The 18,120-nt window shown below is 53.3% G+C and overlaps 1 protein-coding gene across 5 annotated transcripts in view; it reads left to right on the top strand.

Moving 5' to 3' along the window:
- EPHB2 (EPH receptor B2) overlaps positions 1–15,628 on the top strand; it is a 180,390-nt gene extending 164,762 nt beyond the window's left edge. For 3 of the 5 annotated variants that reach the window (XM_059690879.1, XM_059690876.1, XM_059690874.1), the window contains exons 10-17: positions 7,755–7,877; positions 8,203–8,277; positions 8,444–8,691; positions 9,610–9,825; positions 10,706–10,855; positions 12,017–12,210; positions 13,512–13,667; positions 14,415–15,628. In XM_059690879.1, coding sequence (XP_059546862.1) covers positions 7,755–7,877; positions 8,203–8,277; positions 8,444–8,691; positions 9,610–9,825; positions 10,706–10,855; positions 12,017–12,210; positions 13,512–13,667; positions 14,415–14,523 — 1,271 coding nt within the window. In that variant the 3' untranslated portion in view covers positions 14,524–15,628. The remainder of the gene's footprint in view (positions 1–7,754; positions 7,878–8,202; positions 8,278–8,443; positions 8,692–9,609; positions 9,826–10,705; positions 10,856–12,016; positions 12,211–13,511; positions 13,668–14,414) is intronic. The other 2 variants (XM_059690878.1, XM_059690877.1) reach the window with 1 other exon arrangement.
- Positions 15,629–18,120: the final 2,492 nt, after the last annotated feature.

The raw sequence follows: 18,120 nt of genomic DNA, 5'->3' as shown, positions 1-18,120 counted from the left end.
CTCTGGTGACCATTCACTCCCACCAGTGCCTCCATTCCCCCCACTGCCCCCCCCCCACCTTAGGCCAGGGCTGGGAGCACATGTGCCACACACACCAGAGCAATGTCCCCTCCCAAGGGGTCCAGCGGAGAGAAGAGCAGAGTATAGCTTCCTCTCCCTTGGGCCCTGGCAGAACTGACTCTCGGGGGGGGGGGGGGGCATGGGGGAGGGAGAAGGTGTGTCGGAGACCTCACTCAGGGAACAGGAATTCCCAGTGGGTCTAACATAGGTTCTCAAACTGTACTCAGTGGGGTATCCTAGGGCTCCTCAGATGGCCACTGGATAAAGGGGGGCCATCAGCATGTCCAGTCACTTGTCACTTATTTGCTGTAGCCTCTATGTATGCCAGGCCCTGTTATAGGTGCCGGGACATACAAGTCAACAAACCAAATATCCCTGCCCCCGTGAACTTATATTCTAGCATCAGGGACAGAGAATAAAAATATATATATATATATATACATGTCATAAATGAGTAAAGCATATGATATATTAAAGGATGAAAATGCTGTGGGAAAAGGCAAGAGAGAAGCAGAGTCATGGATTGAGGGTGGTGGTTCAGGGTTGTTTGTAACTAGGGGAGTTGGGGTTGGCCTTGCTGAGAGGACTTCATCTGAACAAAGATACTAAGGCGCTGGGGGCGTGAGCTGTCAGCGAGACCTCAGGGAAGACGGGGCAGCCAGTGCCAAGGCCCTGAGCCTGCGATATGTCTGGGAGGTTTCGGGAACAGCCAAGGGGCCGCCAGTGGGACTGGAGCAGAGTGAGGGGGGGGGCGGGGAAGAGTATGAGGGGCCACAACATGCAGATTCTTGTCAATCATCGCAGGCTCTTGGTTTTTATTCCGAATGAAATGGGGAGCTTCTAGAAGGATCTGAGCAAAGGACTGACGGGCTCTGAGTTACAGTTCTGACAGGACTTCCCTGGCTGCCATGTAGAAAATGCATAGAAGGGTGAGGTGTGGCCAGGCAAGGACAGAAGGAGGGAGACCCGTGAGGGGGCTGTTAGGATAATCCAGGGATGGTAGGTATGATGATGGCCAGACCAGGGGGCAGTGATGGAGATGGTGGGAAGTGGTTGAGTTCTGACACATTTTGAAGGTAGAACCACTAAATTTGTTGCAGGACTGGATGTGGGGTCGGCAACAAGGGCAGAGTTGGGAATTCTAGATTAAGCCTCTGGGTAAAACTCAATTTGAAGTAAAAGTTCCTGGGCTTAACAATCGCTGTGGACATACATGTAAAAATGGTTAAGCCATTCAAATTTCCAGAAGACAATTTAGGTCACCATTTAACTGTGCTGTGAATAGAAAAGGACTTTTTCGAAAGTGTGAAAGCAAAGAAAAGGGCAGACAAATTTAACTACACAGAAATAAAAATCACCTGTGCGTCAAAGTAAAAGTCACAAATTACATCACGCCCTCCTAGTCCCCAAGTTATAAAATCATGATCGTAGAGGTAGCTAAACAAATTGGCTGTGTTCTATGTGCCAAGAATTGTTTTCGTGCTGTTCGTGTACGCATCCAGTTAATCCTTATAATTTCCCACTGTGAGTCCGAGTCAACAGCTGCTCGGGCAGGGGCTGGGGTGCGAAGCGAGGGTGCCTGGCTGCAGCGTGCAGGCGCTTAGCCACACTGTGCTGTCTCCACCCGCTGAGCTCGCACACGCTGTCACCTGGAGCCATTTCGGAGCATCACTATGTAGAGGATGAGTGAGTAACAAGGAGACAGGTGACCGCAGGGAGCTATTTTAAAAATAGGCCCCTGGATTGATTCATAGATCAACGCGATCGGAAGGTCAGGCTCACTCCCTGTGTCCGAGCAGGACTGTTAGTTTCGGAGCATCGCCAGCCCTGGGATCCCTTGTCCACCAGCAGCCCTGTGTGGTCAGCCTAGAGGAAGCTGAGAGGCGTGTGACTGGCTGAAGTCGTCCCCTTTTCGGGCTCATGTGTTCCGTCATTCAGCAGGTGCTGAATGAATACCAAGGGCTATGGTGCCTGGATGTGGAGCCAGAGGGACTGACCTGATTGCTCATTCTTACTCCACCACCGGCCAGCTAGGTTGCCTTGGGGAAGTCATCGAACCTCTCTGAGTCTTGGCATCTTTATTTTGATTTCTTTTTTTTCTTTTTTTATTTCGGAGAGGAAGGGAGAGGGAGAGCAAGATAGAAACATCCATGATGAGAGAGAATCATTGATTGGCTGCCTCCTGCATGTCCCACACGGGGGATCGAGCCCACAACCCGGACATATGCCCTGACCGGGAATCGAACCATGGCCTCCTGGTTCACTGAGCTACGCTGGCCGGGCTGGCATCTTTATATGGGAAGTAGCAGGAATAATACTTCTTTCACAGAGCTATGAGAAGTAAATAAATAAATGAATGGATATTGAAGTGCTTTGTAATAATAATATTTAACAATGGCCATTATAACAGTTCATTATAACTCTTCATTATAATAGTTAACAATCAGTCAGTGCCTTCTATTTGCCAACCACTCTACTAAGCCCTTTAAAAAGATTCTCATTTAATCCCTGCAAGCCCCTTGTGAGGTGGGTCCTGTTTCTTTGTGACCATCATTTCTGGCAGATCCAGAATTCAAGCCCAGGTCTCTGAGCGCCTGGTCCCTCCTCGCTTGTCCTGAATCCCCTCGTAGGTTCAGGATGAGAGGTGATGGCCCTGACAGTCGTGCCTCATCTAAACACCAGCCCAGTCTTTTCTGAAGAGTCTGCCTGCAGAGGTCCTCATGCAACTTCAGTTCAGCAAATGCCCCTCCTGGGAGCCAGGTCCTGTGCAAGGCTGTGGCCACGGGGAGCTCCCCTTCGGCTCCAGGAGACAAGCCGGGAAGCAGCAGAAAACGCTGGCAGCATAGCCTCAGCCAGACCACCTGGATTCAAACCCCACTTACCGTCTGTACCATGCTCCCTCGGGCAGGTCATTTCACCTTTCTCATGCCATCGTTTCTTCACCCAAGAGAAAGGAGGTACAACATTAGGTTGGACCAAATGAAATTGCCGTTTTGTTTTTTTTTTTTTAAATATTTTATTGATGTTTTACAGAGAGGAAGGGAGAGGGATAGAGAGTTAGAAACATCAATGAGAGAGAAACATCGATCAGCTGCCTCCTGCACATCTCCCACTGGGGATGTGCCCACAACCAAGGCACATGCCCTTGACCGGAATCGAACCTGGGACCCTTCAGTCCGCAGGCCGACGCTCTATCCACTGAGCCAAACCGGTTTCGGTGAAATTGCCGTTTTTGTAGGTCCAAAGCAGTCAAATAGTGACAATTTCATAAGGCTCGGCCTAATAAATAACATTGACCTGGTAGGGTTGTTAGGAGGAGTCACTGGGTCAATACCTTTCAAGTGCCTAGAACAGGGCTTCCTGCCTGGGAATCCACACTGAACTGCGAGCCAATGGTGCTCTTAATGGTGAGGTGAAACCAAAGGGTCACAGAAGCAGGATGGTTTCACTCCGAGTCCTGCGTTCAATACGTGTTTATTGAGTATCTACTGCGTACCACCTTCACATGTGTGCTCCGGAGAAAATATTCTAGGGCCCATGACTTGGGGCTCACGACTTGGGGCTCACAGACCCCTAAAGCTTCAGGGCCTATAATTCCAAAACGATATTCTGAATATGGGGTGTACACACATGTGGATGTTTTTCCAAGGAGGAGATTCATAGTTTTTGCCAAATTCTCAAAGGCATTCATGACCTCAAAGAGGTGGAGAGGGAAAAAGAGGGCACATCAACGAGTGATGCAATTCTTCCATCAGTAAGCATTTAGTTAGCACCCTCCTTGCCAGGTCCTGGGTGTAGCATGAACAACAGACACAGCCTCTGTGCCCTGGAGGAGCAAGGGTAACGCAAGCCCTCCCAGGCGGCAGAGTGTTCCAGAAAGGAGGGGGCGTGGCTTTGAGCACGCATGTCTGGGAGCCCTGATACAAGGTAAAAAAGCCGTATAGACATCAGGGCCAGAGGAGTGGGTGTGGAGACAGGGCAGCGGGAACCAGAGGAGAAAGCATGGGTCTCCACGGGAAGGATCCAGGCAGGCTTCACAGAGGAGGTGGCATTTTGATCTGAACAAAAGAGGAAGAGAAGGGTGATCCAGGTGGAGGGAGCCAAATGAATAGAAGCACAGAGACGAGAACTTGTAAGGTGTTTCTGGGACCTCTGGGTAAATCATTCCTTTTTGCTGGCATGTAGAGGACATGGGGGCTATCCATGGGGCCCATCACTGAGGGCGTGGGATGCCAGGTGAAGGCACTTGCCTCTGTCCTGATCATCACTCTGGCCGAGACTTGGGGATGGCACCTGATCGGCTAGCAGCACCCAAGTAGGCTTTGAGCTCCTTCTGTGCTTCTCCTTAGCACCCTGAACTGACCCATTCCTGTCCTCCCTCCCAGCTGACCCAGCAGAAAGGGCTTCCCCAGTTCTATTAGGAGGGAGGCTAAAAGCCAGCCCCCTAGACCCACAGGCCAATCAGAGTTCGAACAACAAAGGGAGCATCTCCAGGGAGCTTGTGTCCCTGCTCTTGGGGAAGGAGTCCTGGCTGAATACTCCAGGAGGAGGATGCAGGGACCAGATCGGGCTGGACTTCATCCAGGAGGCAGTGAGCATGGTAATTAAGAGGACTGGCCCTTGGCTCAAGCCTGACAGACCTGGGTTCAAATCCTGGCGGTGCCATTGGCTAGCCGTGTGGCCTTGGGCAGATGACTTGCCTCTCTGAGCTGCGGTGCCCACATGTGTGCAATGAGAATAATGACCCCTTCCTCAAGTTGTCGGGCAGAGGAGAGAGAGAATGCAAATCAAGACCCTGGCACAGTGTCAGGCACAGACAAAGGCCTCAGTAAATAGCAACTGCTAGTCTTTTATCTCCGTCATCTGGATTCTGCTCAGCTCTGACACTGAGTGTCTGTTGTGTGCAGAGCTGTGTGCAGTGCGCCAGGGAAGGGCGGCGTGAGAAAAGAGCACACACCCATGCCCTCGCCCTCCTCCCAGGCTCCCACAGGCTAGCATGGTGGTTCTTAACCTCTTTGGTGGGGAGGGCCTTAGGCTGAAAGTTTTGGATCCTGTGGCCAGAGAAACAGAAGTTTGCATATGTGTGTATAGACAATTACGAGATAGAAAACCCAGAAACGTCTACACCAGCCGTGGGCAAACTACGGCCCGCGGGCCGGATCCGGCCCGTTTGAAATGAATAAAACTATTGAAATAAAAGACCGTACCCTTTTATGTAATGATGTTTACTTTGAATTTATATTAGTTCACACAAACACTCCATCCATGCTTTTGTTCCGGCCCTCCGGTCCAGTTTAAGAACCCATTGTGGCCCTCGAGTCAAAAAGTTTGCCCACCCCTGGTCTACACTCAGGGATGGATTTTGGAGAACTTTTACTTTCAACAATATTTACTTCCAGAGTTTTCAGACTATAAGGAACACGCATTACTTTTCTAATTCAAAAAGGCAATCATAAATGCATTTTAAGAGGTTACTAGACTCCACCCCCTGTCCCATCCCAAAAGCCACCCTGGAACTGCCAAGTGGTTCACAGACTCAGATTAAGAAACCCTGACCTAAAGGGCTGGACAAATAATCCAAAATACACTGAGTGGCCAGATTATTATGACCACCTGACGTTTGTAGGCAAATTAGCTATAATTTCCCACTGAAGTTGCTAGAGGGCCAGATCATTATAAACGTCTGAATAGCACAACATACCTAAGTATCATTGCTGATCAAGTTCATCCTATCATGTTGATGGCGTATCCCAATGGAGACGGCTTCTTCCAGTAAGACAATGCGCCATGCCACAGTGGTGCTCGTATTGTGCAGGAGTGGTTTCAAGAACATGAGGGAGCCAAACCGGTTTGGCTCAGTGGATAGAGTGTCGGCCTGCGGACTGAAAGGTCCCAGATTCAGTTCCGGTCAAGGGCATGCACCTTGGTTGCGGGCACATCCCCTGAAGGAGGAATGCAGGAGGCAGCTGGTGGATGTTTCTCTCTCATCGATGTTTCTAGCTCTCTATCTCTCTCCCTTCCTCTCTGTAGAAAATCAATAAAATATATTTTTTTAAAAAAAAACATGAGGGAGACTTTACCTTGCTTAGGTGGCCCCCACAATCACCAGACCTCAATCCAATTGAGCATTTGTGGGACAAAGTTAAAAGAGCCATCAGGCAGCTGGTTCCACAACCATCAGATCTCATAGAACTGGACAGTGCTATTCATCAGGCATGGTGTCAGATTCCTCGCATCACCTTTCCACATCTCGTGGAGTCAATGCCAAGAAGAATCGCCACAGTATTGAAGGCAAAAGGTGGCCCAACGAAGTATTGATGGGGTGGTCATAATAATCTGGCCGGTCATAATAATCTGGCCACTCAGTGTAAAGCTCATGTGTTAGAGCAGCGGTTATCAAACTTTTCTGTAAAGGGCCAGATAGTAAATACTTCAGGCTTTCGAGCCATATAGTCTCTATTTTAGCTACTCAACTCAGCCACTGTGGCATAAAAGCAACTACAGGCAAAAGGAATGTGTGTGGCTGTGTTCCAATAAAACTTAATTTATAAAACCTTATTACAAAACAGGTAGTGGGCCAGTTTTCCTATCCCTATTTAGAGGTCTCACCTCCTGGATTCCTGGAATGTCTGAAACAGAGGCTGGGAGTGGTCAACTAACATGTCCAAGGTCACACTAGCTGAGCAGGGTTGATGACCCCACTCATCAACCAACCAAGTCTTACTTATGACCCAGGGACTCCAGCTCCCAACTCCTAAGCTGCTACCAGAAAGTCACCGCTCCCGGGGCAGTGGGAGGATGTGGCAGGGAGCTGGGGAAGCTAGAGGGAAGCCTGGGCCGAGAGAGGGCCAGGTGGCAGAGAAGCGGAAGACCAGTTATCTGGGAGGGGCAACGTGGGATGGATCATCTTTCCTTTTTTTTTTCAACGCTTTTGTGGACTCAGGGCTGGGGTCAGAATTAGGTCTTTGACATCCAAGTCACCTCCTTCCTTCCTCTGCATAAAAAAATAAAAATTCACATCAGATCAGGAATTTTGTCCATATCCTGCCTCATGCTGATCAACAGGGAATTTGAGATCCAGAAAGTTTTTAGACTTGGCCAGTGGGGGACCCCGAAGGTGGTCCCAGGAGCCATGGTGAGGCAGCCTCCAGGCTCTGGCGCTGCCTGGGAGGGCTGAGGCGGCCAGGGTCTCCTGAGGGGAGCGGAGGCTTGAATTGATCCTTGAAAAATAGGGAGACCTCCTTAGCAGAAGCCCAAGAACACAGTCTATGGCCTGCTCTTTCTGTTTTTTTGTTACAATTCTCCCCTTTCCTTTGTGACTTCCTTTGTCCTGATTCTCTATCACAGGAGTGACAACCCTTTCTATCCTGTCTTCCTTTTATGCCCACACGCATAACAGACATTGCTAATCAATCCTGACAGTCTTTCAGCAGTTCCAGGAAGTCAATTAGAGTTGGAACAAGAGCTAGAACCTATTTGCTATCCCTGCTGAGCAATCTGCCCCCCTCACCCTCTGCTCAGTGCCCATCTGCTCACTGAGGCCCAGGAGGTCAAGTGACCTGCAGGGGGTGGCCAGGTTCTTAGGGGGGACCACATGGGAGTATATGTCCTTCCATGGCTGGACTGGCTCTCCCCTTTCCATTTGTCCACATCCTGAATCTGTGCATTTGACCAAGCCTAGTCTTCTCCCTCAGTGACCCCAGGCATGAAGATCTACATCGACCCGTTCACCTACGAGGACCCCAATGAGGCAGTGCGGGAGTTTGCCAAGGAAATCGACATCTCCTGTGTCAAAATTGAGCAGGTGATCGGAGCAGGTAGGTGGCTGGTGCCCTCCCTGTGACTTCAACCATGTGTGACCAGCCCAATGTGTACTCCTGAGACAGAGGGTAGGATGTGGGGCAGAACCCTCAGAGAACCTTCCAAGCCCTGAAGGCTCAGAGTGCCCAATGGAAAAGTCCCTCAAAGGTCATCCAGTAAAACTCCCTCATCAACAGATAAGGACACTGAGGCCCGGGGCCGGGAAGGAATTTGTACATCACATCAGAGATTGAGCTAAGTCTGGAACCCAGTTCTCTGGACTCAGCCCAGTGCTTTGTCCTTCCCACCACTCATCCCATGTCCCACCCTCCATCTCCCCAGGTTCCCCTACATCCTCACACCATGCCATCCAAACACCATGGGACAGCCATGAAGAGTTTACTCTTACTCTCAAAGGTGGGCCCCCATATTCTACAAAGGGATTCTGTGTCCAAGAGGATGAGTAGAACATTGAGGAGGCCCCAGGAGTGGCGGGGGGCGGGGGGGGGGGGTTACAGGGAGCAGGGAGGTGACGCTTCCCCCTGGCATGTGACATCTTGCCCCTCTTGGTGTGTCTGTCCAGGGGAGTTTGGTGAGGTGTGCAGTGGCCACCTGAAACTGCCAGGCAAGAGAGAGATCTTTGTAGCCATCAAGACGCTCAAGTCGGGCTACACTGAGAAGCAGCGCCGGGACTTCCTGAGCGAGGCCTCCATCATGGGCCAGTTCGACCACCCCAACGTCATTCACCTGGAGGGTGTTGTCACCAAGAGCACGCCCGTGATGATCATCACTGAGTTCATGGAGAATGGCTCCCTGGACTCCTTCCTCCGGGTAGGGGACCATGGGCGGGGCAGGAAAAGGAGTGACATAGTTTCATACCGTCAGAGCCTCAAAGGGTTTTGGAAAAGATCTAGATCAGGAATGGCCTGTACATTTGCCACTTTCCATTCCCTTACCTAATCACTAATCAATCCCAGAAATCTCTCCAACCACACTCAAAAGCAAATCTCAGACTCAATCTAGGAAACCACAAGCAGTTATCAGAGTTAGCAAACAACCTGAAATCGGTTGCCATCCATGCTCACAGACAGCCTTCTCATTATGCACAAGGGAAAACTGAGGCTCAAGAGGTAGAGTTTGCCCAGGGTCATCCAGAGGGTCCAGGTGAAAGCCAGGACTGGAACCAGGTCTTTAGACCCGTAGTCCAGAATTTTCACTGAATGTTGGATTCCTCCAGAGCACTACAGGCCAGGGGAGGAGTTCAGAGCACAGAGGGAAACTCCAGGCCCCCTAGGAGGGTGCAGTCACCAGACAGACAGACAGCCCTGCTGAGGAGTCGGAAGTATGCCATTGGCATAGCTGCCATTTAGCAGATATTTTTCAAACACCTCGTATGTGCCAGGCCCCTTCCATATACCCTCTTGTTTAACTCAGACAGCACTGGAAGGTGGCTGTCACTCATCCCCACTTAACACACACATGAGGAAACTGGGACTCGGAGAGGTTAGGTCATTTGTCCGAGGTTGCACAGACAGCAAGGGGTAGAGCCAGATTCAAACCAACCGTGTCTGCTGCACAGTCTGTTCTCTCCACCACCCTGAAAGTGGCCTCTCCTGGGCCTACGGTCCCCGAGCACCTGAAACGGAGCCTAGGCCGGGGGGTGGGGCCCTGCCTTCCCATTGTGAACACGATCCAGAGTCTGATTCAGACCCTTCCATTGACTTTGCGTTTTCTCCACGTCTCCTGCAGCAAAACGATGGGCAGTTCACAGTCATCCAGCTGGTGGGAATGCTACGGGGCATCGCGGCCGGCATGAAGTACCTGGCGGACATGAACTACGTCCACCGCGACCTGGCCGCCCGCAACATCCTTGTCAACAGCAACCTGGTCTGCAAGGTGTCCGACTTCGGCCTCTCACGCTTTCTGGAGGATGATACCTCAGACCCCACCTACACCAGCGCCCTGGTAAGATGCGCAGGGAACAACGGGGTCAGAGTGCCAGGAAAGAGGGCATACACATCCAGCTCTCCCTGCAGTACGTTTTCACCTGCTCACGCCAAGCACTGTGCTGGGCCCTGGAGATGCAGAGACATAAACATGGTTCCTGCCCTCCTGAAGCTCACAGGCTGGTGAGGGACACACATGTACAGAGCAACATGGAGTGACAGGGCTGTGAGCCAGGACACCAGCTTGGGGAGGCAGAGGAAGGCTTGCTAGAGGGGGTGCTATCGGAGCTGGAGGCTGAAGGGCCAGTAAAAGTGAGTCAGATGCCATGTTCTCACGGTAAGATGATACTAGAATGCAGGCTGCGAGGTTCAAGTGGTGAGCAAGAGTCTGGGAAGTTAGGCAGGGCCAGATCTTGGAGATCCTGAATGCCCATGCTCACGACTCTCTCCTGAACGCAGTTGGGGTTGGTGAAGGGTTTTAACAGAAAGGCACAGGACACAGTCCCCGCCCTCAGAGAGCTCGGAGACAGTACAGTCGGAGCCAGGCAAGTAGCAAATGATCGGAGTACTGCTCTGTATGGGAAGTGCCTCCTTGATGGAGAGATACAGGCTCAGTTGTGGGATTCAACAGAGTGAGCTACAACTGGGACTTAAGGAAAGACTTTCAGAGGGACTTAAAGGACGAGAAGGAGGTTTCCAGAGGGGAGGGTGGGGAAAGCTCCTCCCTGCAGAGGAATAGCGTGTGCAAATGCCCCGAGCTCTGAAGCAGTATGGTGAGTTTGAACAGGAAGATGCTTCCTATGACTGGTACGGCACAGGGCATATGGCAGGGCATGTTGAGAGCAGAGGCCAGACCGGTCAGCTTCCCACCCACCCACCCTCCTCACTGTGCTCCACAGGGTGGGAAGATCCCCATCCGCTGGACAGCCCCAGAAGCCATCCAGTACCGGAAGTTCACCTCAGCCAGCGACGTGTGGAGCTATGGCATCGTCATGTGGGAGGTGATGTCGTACGGGGAGCGGCCCTACTGGGACATGACCAACCAGGACGTAAGTCTCCAGGAGAGAGCGTCTCTGTCCAGCCAGATGGGGAAGGGGAAGATCCACCTTCCTGGCCTTTTGCTGATCTCCCAGAGAGTGGGAGCACCGCCTCTGAGATCCTGGGCAAGGGCAGCTCCCAGCCTGTAAAGGCTGGTTCACATGTCTGCACAGGACCCCGGACTCTCCAGGGGCTCAGGAGTAGGAAGGTCCGTCATCTACAAATCGGCAAATCTCGAGGATGTATTCGCCTTGTGGCCAGCCCTGAATGAGACTATGTCTGCCCCTCAAGTGTTTAATTTGGGGACAACACAATTACTCTGGGAACCAGATGCAGTAATCGGGAACTCTTAGGCTCAGGTGCTAAACTGGAGAAGGCAAATGTTGAGACAAGAGCAGTGTGGGCAAGACCAGCCAGGAAGTCTTCACGGGACAGGGGACTCACACAGCAGTGGGACTGGCAGACGTGAGGGATTCCAGTGGAAAGGACAGCCTGTGCCACGGCCCAGAGGTGGGGTGGTGAGGGGTTGTGTTGGGAGCAGCGGAGAGGAAAGCTGGTTGGAAAGGCTGATGAGGTTCAATAATGGGGTGCTTGAAAGCCAACTCAAGGAATTCCTATTTGCAACAATGCGGACAGGGAGGACTTGAAGGAGCTGCCTGCGCAGGGAGGGTGACCCCATCGAGCTGGGGAAGATGAGTCTGGTCCCAGTGGCAGGACAGATTGGAGGTGTCTGAGTTCCATTCCCTGACAGAGGAGCCAGGTGGGAGCCATGGGAAGGGGTACAGGTCTGTGCTGTGAGGCCTGACAAGGAAGGTATCGCTCACCTGGAGCTGTAAATGGCACTGAAGTCAAGCGTGTGGTCACGAGCCAGAAGGAGGACTCCTCAGGCCATCAAAGCCAGGAGGGGGCTCCAAGATGGGAGAGAGGGTGGGTCCTGAGGCAGAGGTTATCTCAGGGTTCTGGATTTCCTAAGATTGGGGCGGGGGGAGGCAAGCATCCAGCTGCCAGGTTAGGCTGGGGCCCATCCCTGGTGAGGCCCATCCCTGGGTTGGACCTGGAAGGTTGCCTGGAAGAGTGTGTTCTGAAGTGCACTGGAGGAAAGGTAGGCCAGGCCAGAGGGCAGATGCTCTTACCCACCCACCCAACCCACTCAGCCCCTCTGTTGTCCCCAGGTAATCAATGCCATAGAGCAGGACTACCGGCTGCCACCGCCCATGGACTGCCCAAGCGCCCTGCACCAGCTCATGCTGGACTGCTGGCAGAAGGACCGCAACCACCGGCCCAAGTTTGGTCAGATCGTCAACACGCTGGACAAGATGATCCGCAACCCCAACAGCCTCAAAGCCATGGCGCCCCTCTCTTCTGGGTATGGCCCTGCCCCTCTCTATGGCTCCGCCCCAGCTGGCCCTTACCCCCTCCAAATACCCTCCCACCCTGGCTACCCTGCCTCAAGCAGATACTCTGCCTGAATTGGGATGGAGAAGGATAGTTTGTTGGGTATCTGCGCTGCTTTGGGGTGCAAAGGAGTGCAGGACACAGTGCACGCTGGGTGGGAGAGGAAGCACTTTTAAAGAATGGTCAGATAGGACGGTGTTTAAGAAAAGTTAGCAGAACCTTCGTTAGTAAATGGATCTACTCATCACTAAGTTTCCTCCCTAACTACCCTCACACTCAAACCTGTACCCTCTAACTTGTGTTTGCATCCTCCTTGACACAGCCCCACACACACACATAAACACACAAACATGTGCACGCATGCACAAGAACATAGTCCTACACATATGTATGAACATAGGCACAAATGCTTATGCTCTCACACACACAGTCTCATACATGAATATACCCATTCTCACACTCACACTTACATACATCCATAGGCACCTGAGCACACACATGTGCCCCCACAGTGGGCTCATCACACCTGTAGCCACCACAGCCTTGCCTGGGCGCTGACACAGGCCCCACTCATGACCCTGCCCTCTCTGGGACTCTCAATCACACAGGGATTCTGAGGGGCAGGGGTCCAGTCAGTGTCCTTGGGGTCCAGGGCTAGCTGTGTCAGAGACTCACACACCAAGTTCATGTGGCCAACAGATCTTCGTGTTGGCCTCTACCTGTCGCTTCTCACCTTGACCTTGAGTCAACAGCTCCTGACTTTCTGGATACAAATACTGTGAGCTTTTAGCCTACTGAGCCAGCCAGGAAGTCATTCCCATTAGTGCACCAGCTTTGTCTGGACTTTGGAGAGTCGGTCCACAATTTAGCTTCTTACAGCACAACCAGGGTGGACAAGGATGGAGAATGGCACTGGGGGAGGAGGCAGGGGTCATCAGCAGTGAGTCCCTCTGAACTCCCTCCTGAGAAGTGTGTCCCGCCTCACACATGGTCCAGCCTCTCAGCAGTCCCTGCAGAGGCTTCCCCAGACTTTCCAGGTAGCCCCAGCTGTGAATCCTGCACACTTGCTTTCTCATATTCACACATATATGTGTGCACATGTATGCAGGTTCAAACTCACAACTACCCACAGGGAGAGACACACATACATGCACACTCACCTGTGTTCATGCTGACGGATACACACATGCAGGTACACCTGCAGCCCATCCGTACCCTGTCCCTTCTGCTAGCATGTGCCCTGACCGTCTCTGTTGCCCACCCCACCCCTAGCATCAACCTGCCACTGCTGGACCGCACGGTCCCCGACTACACCAGCTTTAACACAGTGGACGAGTGGCTAGAGGCCATCAAGATGGGGCAGTACAAGGAGAGCTTCGCCAGCGCTGGCTTCACCTCCTTCGATGTCGTGTCGCAGATGATGATGGAGTAAGTGCCCAGCTGCCTCCACCCACCCTCCCAAGCGGGGGCTCAGGAGAGTGGAAGATAGGCAGTGTCCCAGCAGGAATGTGGGGGCCAAAGGGTGAGATGGCCAACTCTGGAGTCACATTCTGATCGCCACCCACTGGCCGTGTGACCTTGGGCAAATCACAGAAGCTCCCTCAGCCCGTTTTTCCTTCTGTGAACTGGGGGTTTGTAGGAGGAGCAACAGAGACATAGAGGGGGTGCCTAGTAAATGCAGGTTCCTTTCCCAGAAGCAGAGGCGATGGCACATCTAGATCCCCTGACTCCCAGCCACGTGCTCCTGCCACCTCATGTAGTCACTCACTTCAGCTCCAGATGCCCACCCCTCCTCCACACCCCTCATCCCTTCCCTTGCTCCCTCTCTCTTTTTTCTTTTTCTTTTTTTTTTTTTTTTAACAATTGTATTGACTTCAGAGAGAGGAAGGGAGAGGGAAAGAGAGAGAAAAACATTAATGAGAGAAAAATCAGTGACTGGCCGCCTCCTGTACATCCCCCACTGGGGATCAAGCCTGCAACCCGGACATGTGCTCTGACTGGGAATCGAACCATGACCTCCGGGCTCATAGGTCGAAGCTCAACCATGGAGCCACGCCGGCTGGGCCCCCTGCTCTCTTTAGCAGGAAACCCTGGAGAAGCCCAGGCAGCTCTCTGCCTGACCCAAAGTCCCCTCCACCCCCACATTTCCCTAACACGCGTGCTTTTCTCCCCAAGGGACATTCTCCGGGTTGGGGTCACCTTGGCCGGCCACCAGAAAAAAATCCTGAACAGTATCCAGGTGATGCGGGCACAGATGAACCAGATCCAGTCTGTGGAGGTTTGACGTTCACCTGCCTCGGCTCACCTCTTCCTCCAGGCCCTGCCCCCTCCACCCCACATGCCGGCCGCCCTGGCTCTCTGTCTACCGAAGGGTCAGCCACCTGCCAGGAGGCCACGGCAACAGGAAGAACCAAGCAGCCCGCCAGCCATGAGACGTCACCAAGAGCACGTGCAACTCAGATGATGGGAAAAAAGGGAACGGGGACAAAAGAAAACAGATCCTGGGAGGGGGCGGGAAATACAAGGAATATTTTTTAAAGAGGATTCTCATAAGGAAAGCGATCATTGTTCTTGGGGGAAAAGAAAAAGGGCTTGGGAGATTCATGCGACGGCCCAATTGGAGCTCAAAAGCAGTTTCTCTCCAACTCCCTCTGGGAAGGCGACCTGGCCGGAGCCAAGAAACACTTTCAGGAAAACAAATGTGAAAGGGAGAGACCAGGGTCACTCTTCTCTCCCGCCCCCACCCCCAGGCTGCTCTTCCAGGCCTCGCTCAACAGCCACGTGCCAGGCGGACAGATGGGCAGCCACCTGGGAGCCACTCCGGGAATATCCATTCCTACTGCCACTGGGCAAACAGAAGAATCCTTCTGTCTTTGGAGAATATTTTAGAAACTCCAATGAAAAAGACGCGTTTCTCCGATTGGCTTATGGGGCTGAAAAGGGACTCTTGTCTTCCTGGGTCAGGGAGAACACAGGGACCTGGGAAGGTCAGCCGCCCTGAGGCTGCCACCCCCCAGGTCTGCAGCTCCACGTCCATTATCACGTGCACAGCCGGCCACCCGGCCCACTGGGCGCCCACTCCCGACAGCCCCCACATGGAGGACTGGTGCTGCAGTGACCACCATCAGCTACACTGCCACTGAGGACGGTTGTGCCTGCGTCTGGGTTTGTTTACAGCGATTCGTGGACTGGGGGGCATATTTTGGTCAGGGGTGAATTTGGTTTAGGGGTTTGTTTGTTGGTTGTTGTTTTGTTTTTTTTTTAATGACAATGAAGTGACACTTTGACATTTCCTACCTTTTGAGGACTTTGATCCTTCTCCAGGAAGAAGGTGCTTTCAGCTTAATGACTTAGGCAATACACCAAGGGCGAGATTTTATATGCACATATCTGGATTTTTATATGGTTTTCACTGATACCCTTCCCTCCTCCGCCTGAATAGAGCTCCCACCTGCCGCCAGGCCTCACCAAAGCCAACTGCCACGGGGTCATCTGGGCCCCTCACAGACTGAGTGAGATTTGGGCAGAGCTGGGGGGCCACGGAGAAGGAGCATCCCCTCCCCCAGGACTGTTCTTGAAAGCAACAGATCGAGCAGGAAACAGGCCCGAGGCTGCAGCGCCAGAACTCTCTGCCCACTTGTCCACTCTCCTTCCGCCCCAATATATTCAGTGCTTTCCAGGCAAATAGGCCCCTTGGAGGTTCCTGAGTTGCCCTCACATGGCCAGTTCCCAGTTTCGCCTCTGGGAGCCCAAACCAAGCTGCATCAGGCCGGGACCCGGGTCATTCACTGTGATATCCCAGCTCCCAGAGCATCACCCTCAGAGACGTATGCAGGCATGCTCCTTTCCCCCCTGGGAGAAAGCGTGTTGCTCTCCTCCCCCCTTCCCTCCTCCAGAGACCACTGCCCAGATCTGAAGGGTCTTGGCCATGGGAAAACCCATCCGCCAAGGGGTCTGGCCAGCCTCCCTCCTGTGAGCAAAGGCAGGCACCTGAGCGGACCAACCGGTTAGTGAATTGAATGGAAATAAACACTTTAGTTATAAAAAGACCTCTGTTCTCTGTAAGTTCCGAGAGAGAGAGAGAGAGAGAGAGAGACCCTGGCACCCTTGGAGCTTGTCTAGTGACTCATGATTCTCTTCCTCGCTCAGGGTGACAGAAGGCCCAGGGCTGAGAGAACACATGGAGGACGCCAAAGTCCACGTGGCCTTTCTGGCTCAGGCTTGTCAAAAGCACAGGCAAAGGAAGAAGTGACTTGGAAGGAACGCTTGCTGCCTCTGCAGGATGCATCAGGAGCAGGGGGTTGGCGGTGCACTCAGCTCACCCGGGCCAGGGGGCGGGGGTCTAGGTATTAGGTGAGCTGTGAGGTGGGACTGTGAGGGTCCCGGCGTACTCATGGGCCCTTCCCCACGCCCCCCACCCCCACCCCCCAGTCAAAGCCACAGGAATGATCACCTTTTCCTGGTCAACTAATCTCTGCGCGATTGGGCTCCTACTCACATAAACTCAGAATTCTTTGTGGAGGAGGAGGCAGGGACTCTAAAGGGGGAGTTCGGGGATGCCTCGTCTCAGGACCTTTCCCTTTGTCCATGGGAGACTGACCAGTGGCAAAGTTTCAGGTCACAGGTGGCCAGCTAAAGGCCTCTCGGTGGTCCGACAGAGCATCCCGCATGGCCCAGCCTGTCGTCTGTCACTCACCTGTTCTCCGGAGCCTGAGATGCAAAGGGAAGGAAGGGATTAGAGGGGAGCTTTCTCCCCGCCCCCCGCCCCGGAGGAGGGAACAGCAGAGTAAGCCACAGGGAAGGCCTTGGCTGGTTTCCCTAAAACTGGCCAGTCTTGGCGAGTCGGCCACCCTTGTGCCCCAAAGATGCCCAGCACGGGTGGCAGCTGTCCCGGCACACAAGGTCACCTTCTGGAGAGAGCTGCCCTGATGCTCTTCAGATTAACTCTGAGTCCCCAGCCTGCCCCCCACCCCCACTGCTCTGCGGCCACCACAGGGGGCTGGCACTCAGTGCTTCCTGTCAGATGGCTTCCTGCGTTAAGCCGATAGGCTGGTGTCTGCTCGCCAGCGTGTCTGCCCATCCACCCTCCAGGGCCCTGCGTCCTCAGTGGTCCTGGGCCCCCTCGTGCCTGCTTCTCAAGAGTAAGGGTGCTCCCCTGACCCTCTGTGTCTCCATTGCAGGATGACAGACAGACGTCACTGTGACCATCCAGGGGGCCTGCCTCTTGCTGCCGGAGCAGCTCCCCCACCACCTCTTGCTTCTCAGCAGGAAGTGGCCGGCCGAGCTGCTGGCCCGGGCACACGGCTCTGAGCCGCCTGCCCGCTGCCTGGTTACTAATCCTTTCCTGGCTCTGTCGCCCCAAGTGCCAGCCCCACCTGCCCAGCAGTGTGAGGCGTTTCCGGCTGCTCTGCACGCAGTTGGTACTTGAGGAAAGAAAAGCTGCCTTGTGAACAGGGGCCAGGGCACCGTGGAAATGGGACCAGCTGCTCCGAGAGTGACAAGCAGATCTTCACAGGCCAGACTGGGTAATAGCGGGGCCATCGCCTCTGCACCTACTGCTCCAGAAGCCCCCAAAATGAGTTGTTGTTGATAATCAGCAGGCTTCTTCTTGGGGGATGATATTGATCAACCGGTAAGACGTGGGCAGACCGATCAGAATAGATGATGGAAGAGCAGCAGACACTTAAGGGACTCCGGGCAGTGGCTGTTCACTAGCCAGTGGTGCCTCCTGCCCATATGGCATCAGCTGGGTTTTCACCATCTTTTCTAGTTGGTCCCCAGGCTGCCTGCGCTCAGGGAGCTCTCTGCCACCCCCTTGTGTGCAGTCATTAGCCTTGCACCCCTCTGCAATCGGGCTCATCTCCAGAAGACTGGGAGCTCC

Source organism: Myotis daubentonii, chromosome 3 (assembly GCF_963259705.1).
Source record: "Myotis daubentonii chromosome 3, mMyoDau2.1, whole genome shotgun sequence".
Classification (NCBI taxonomy): domain Eukaryota; kingdom Metazoa; phylum Chordata; class Mammalia; order Chiroptera; family Vespertilionidae; genus Myotis; species Myotis daubentonii.
This window is presented reverse-complemented; position numbering and strand designations above follow the sequence as displayed.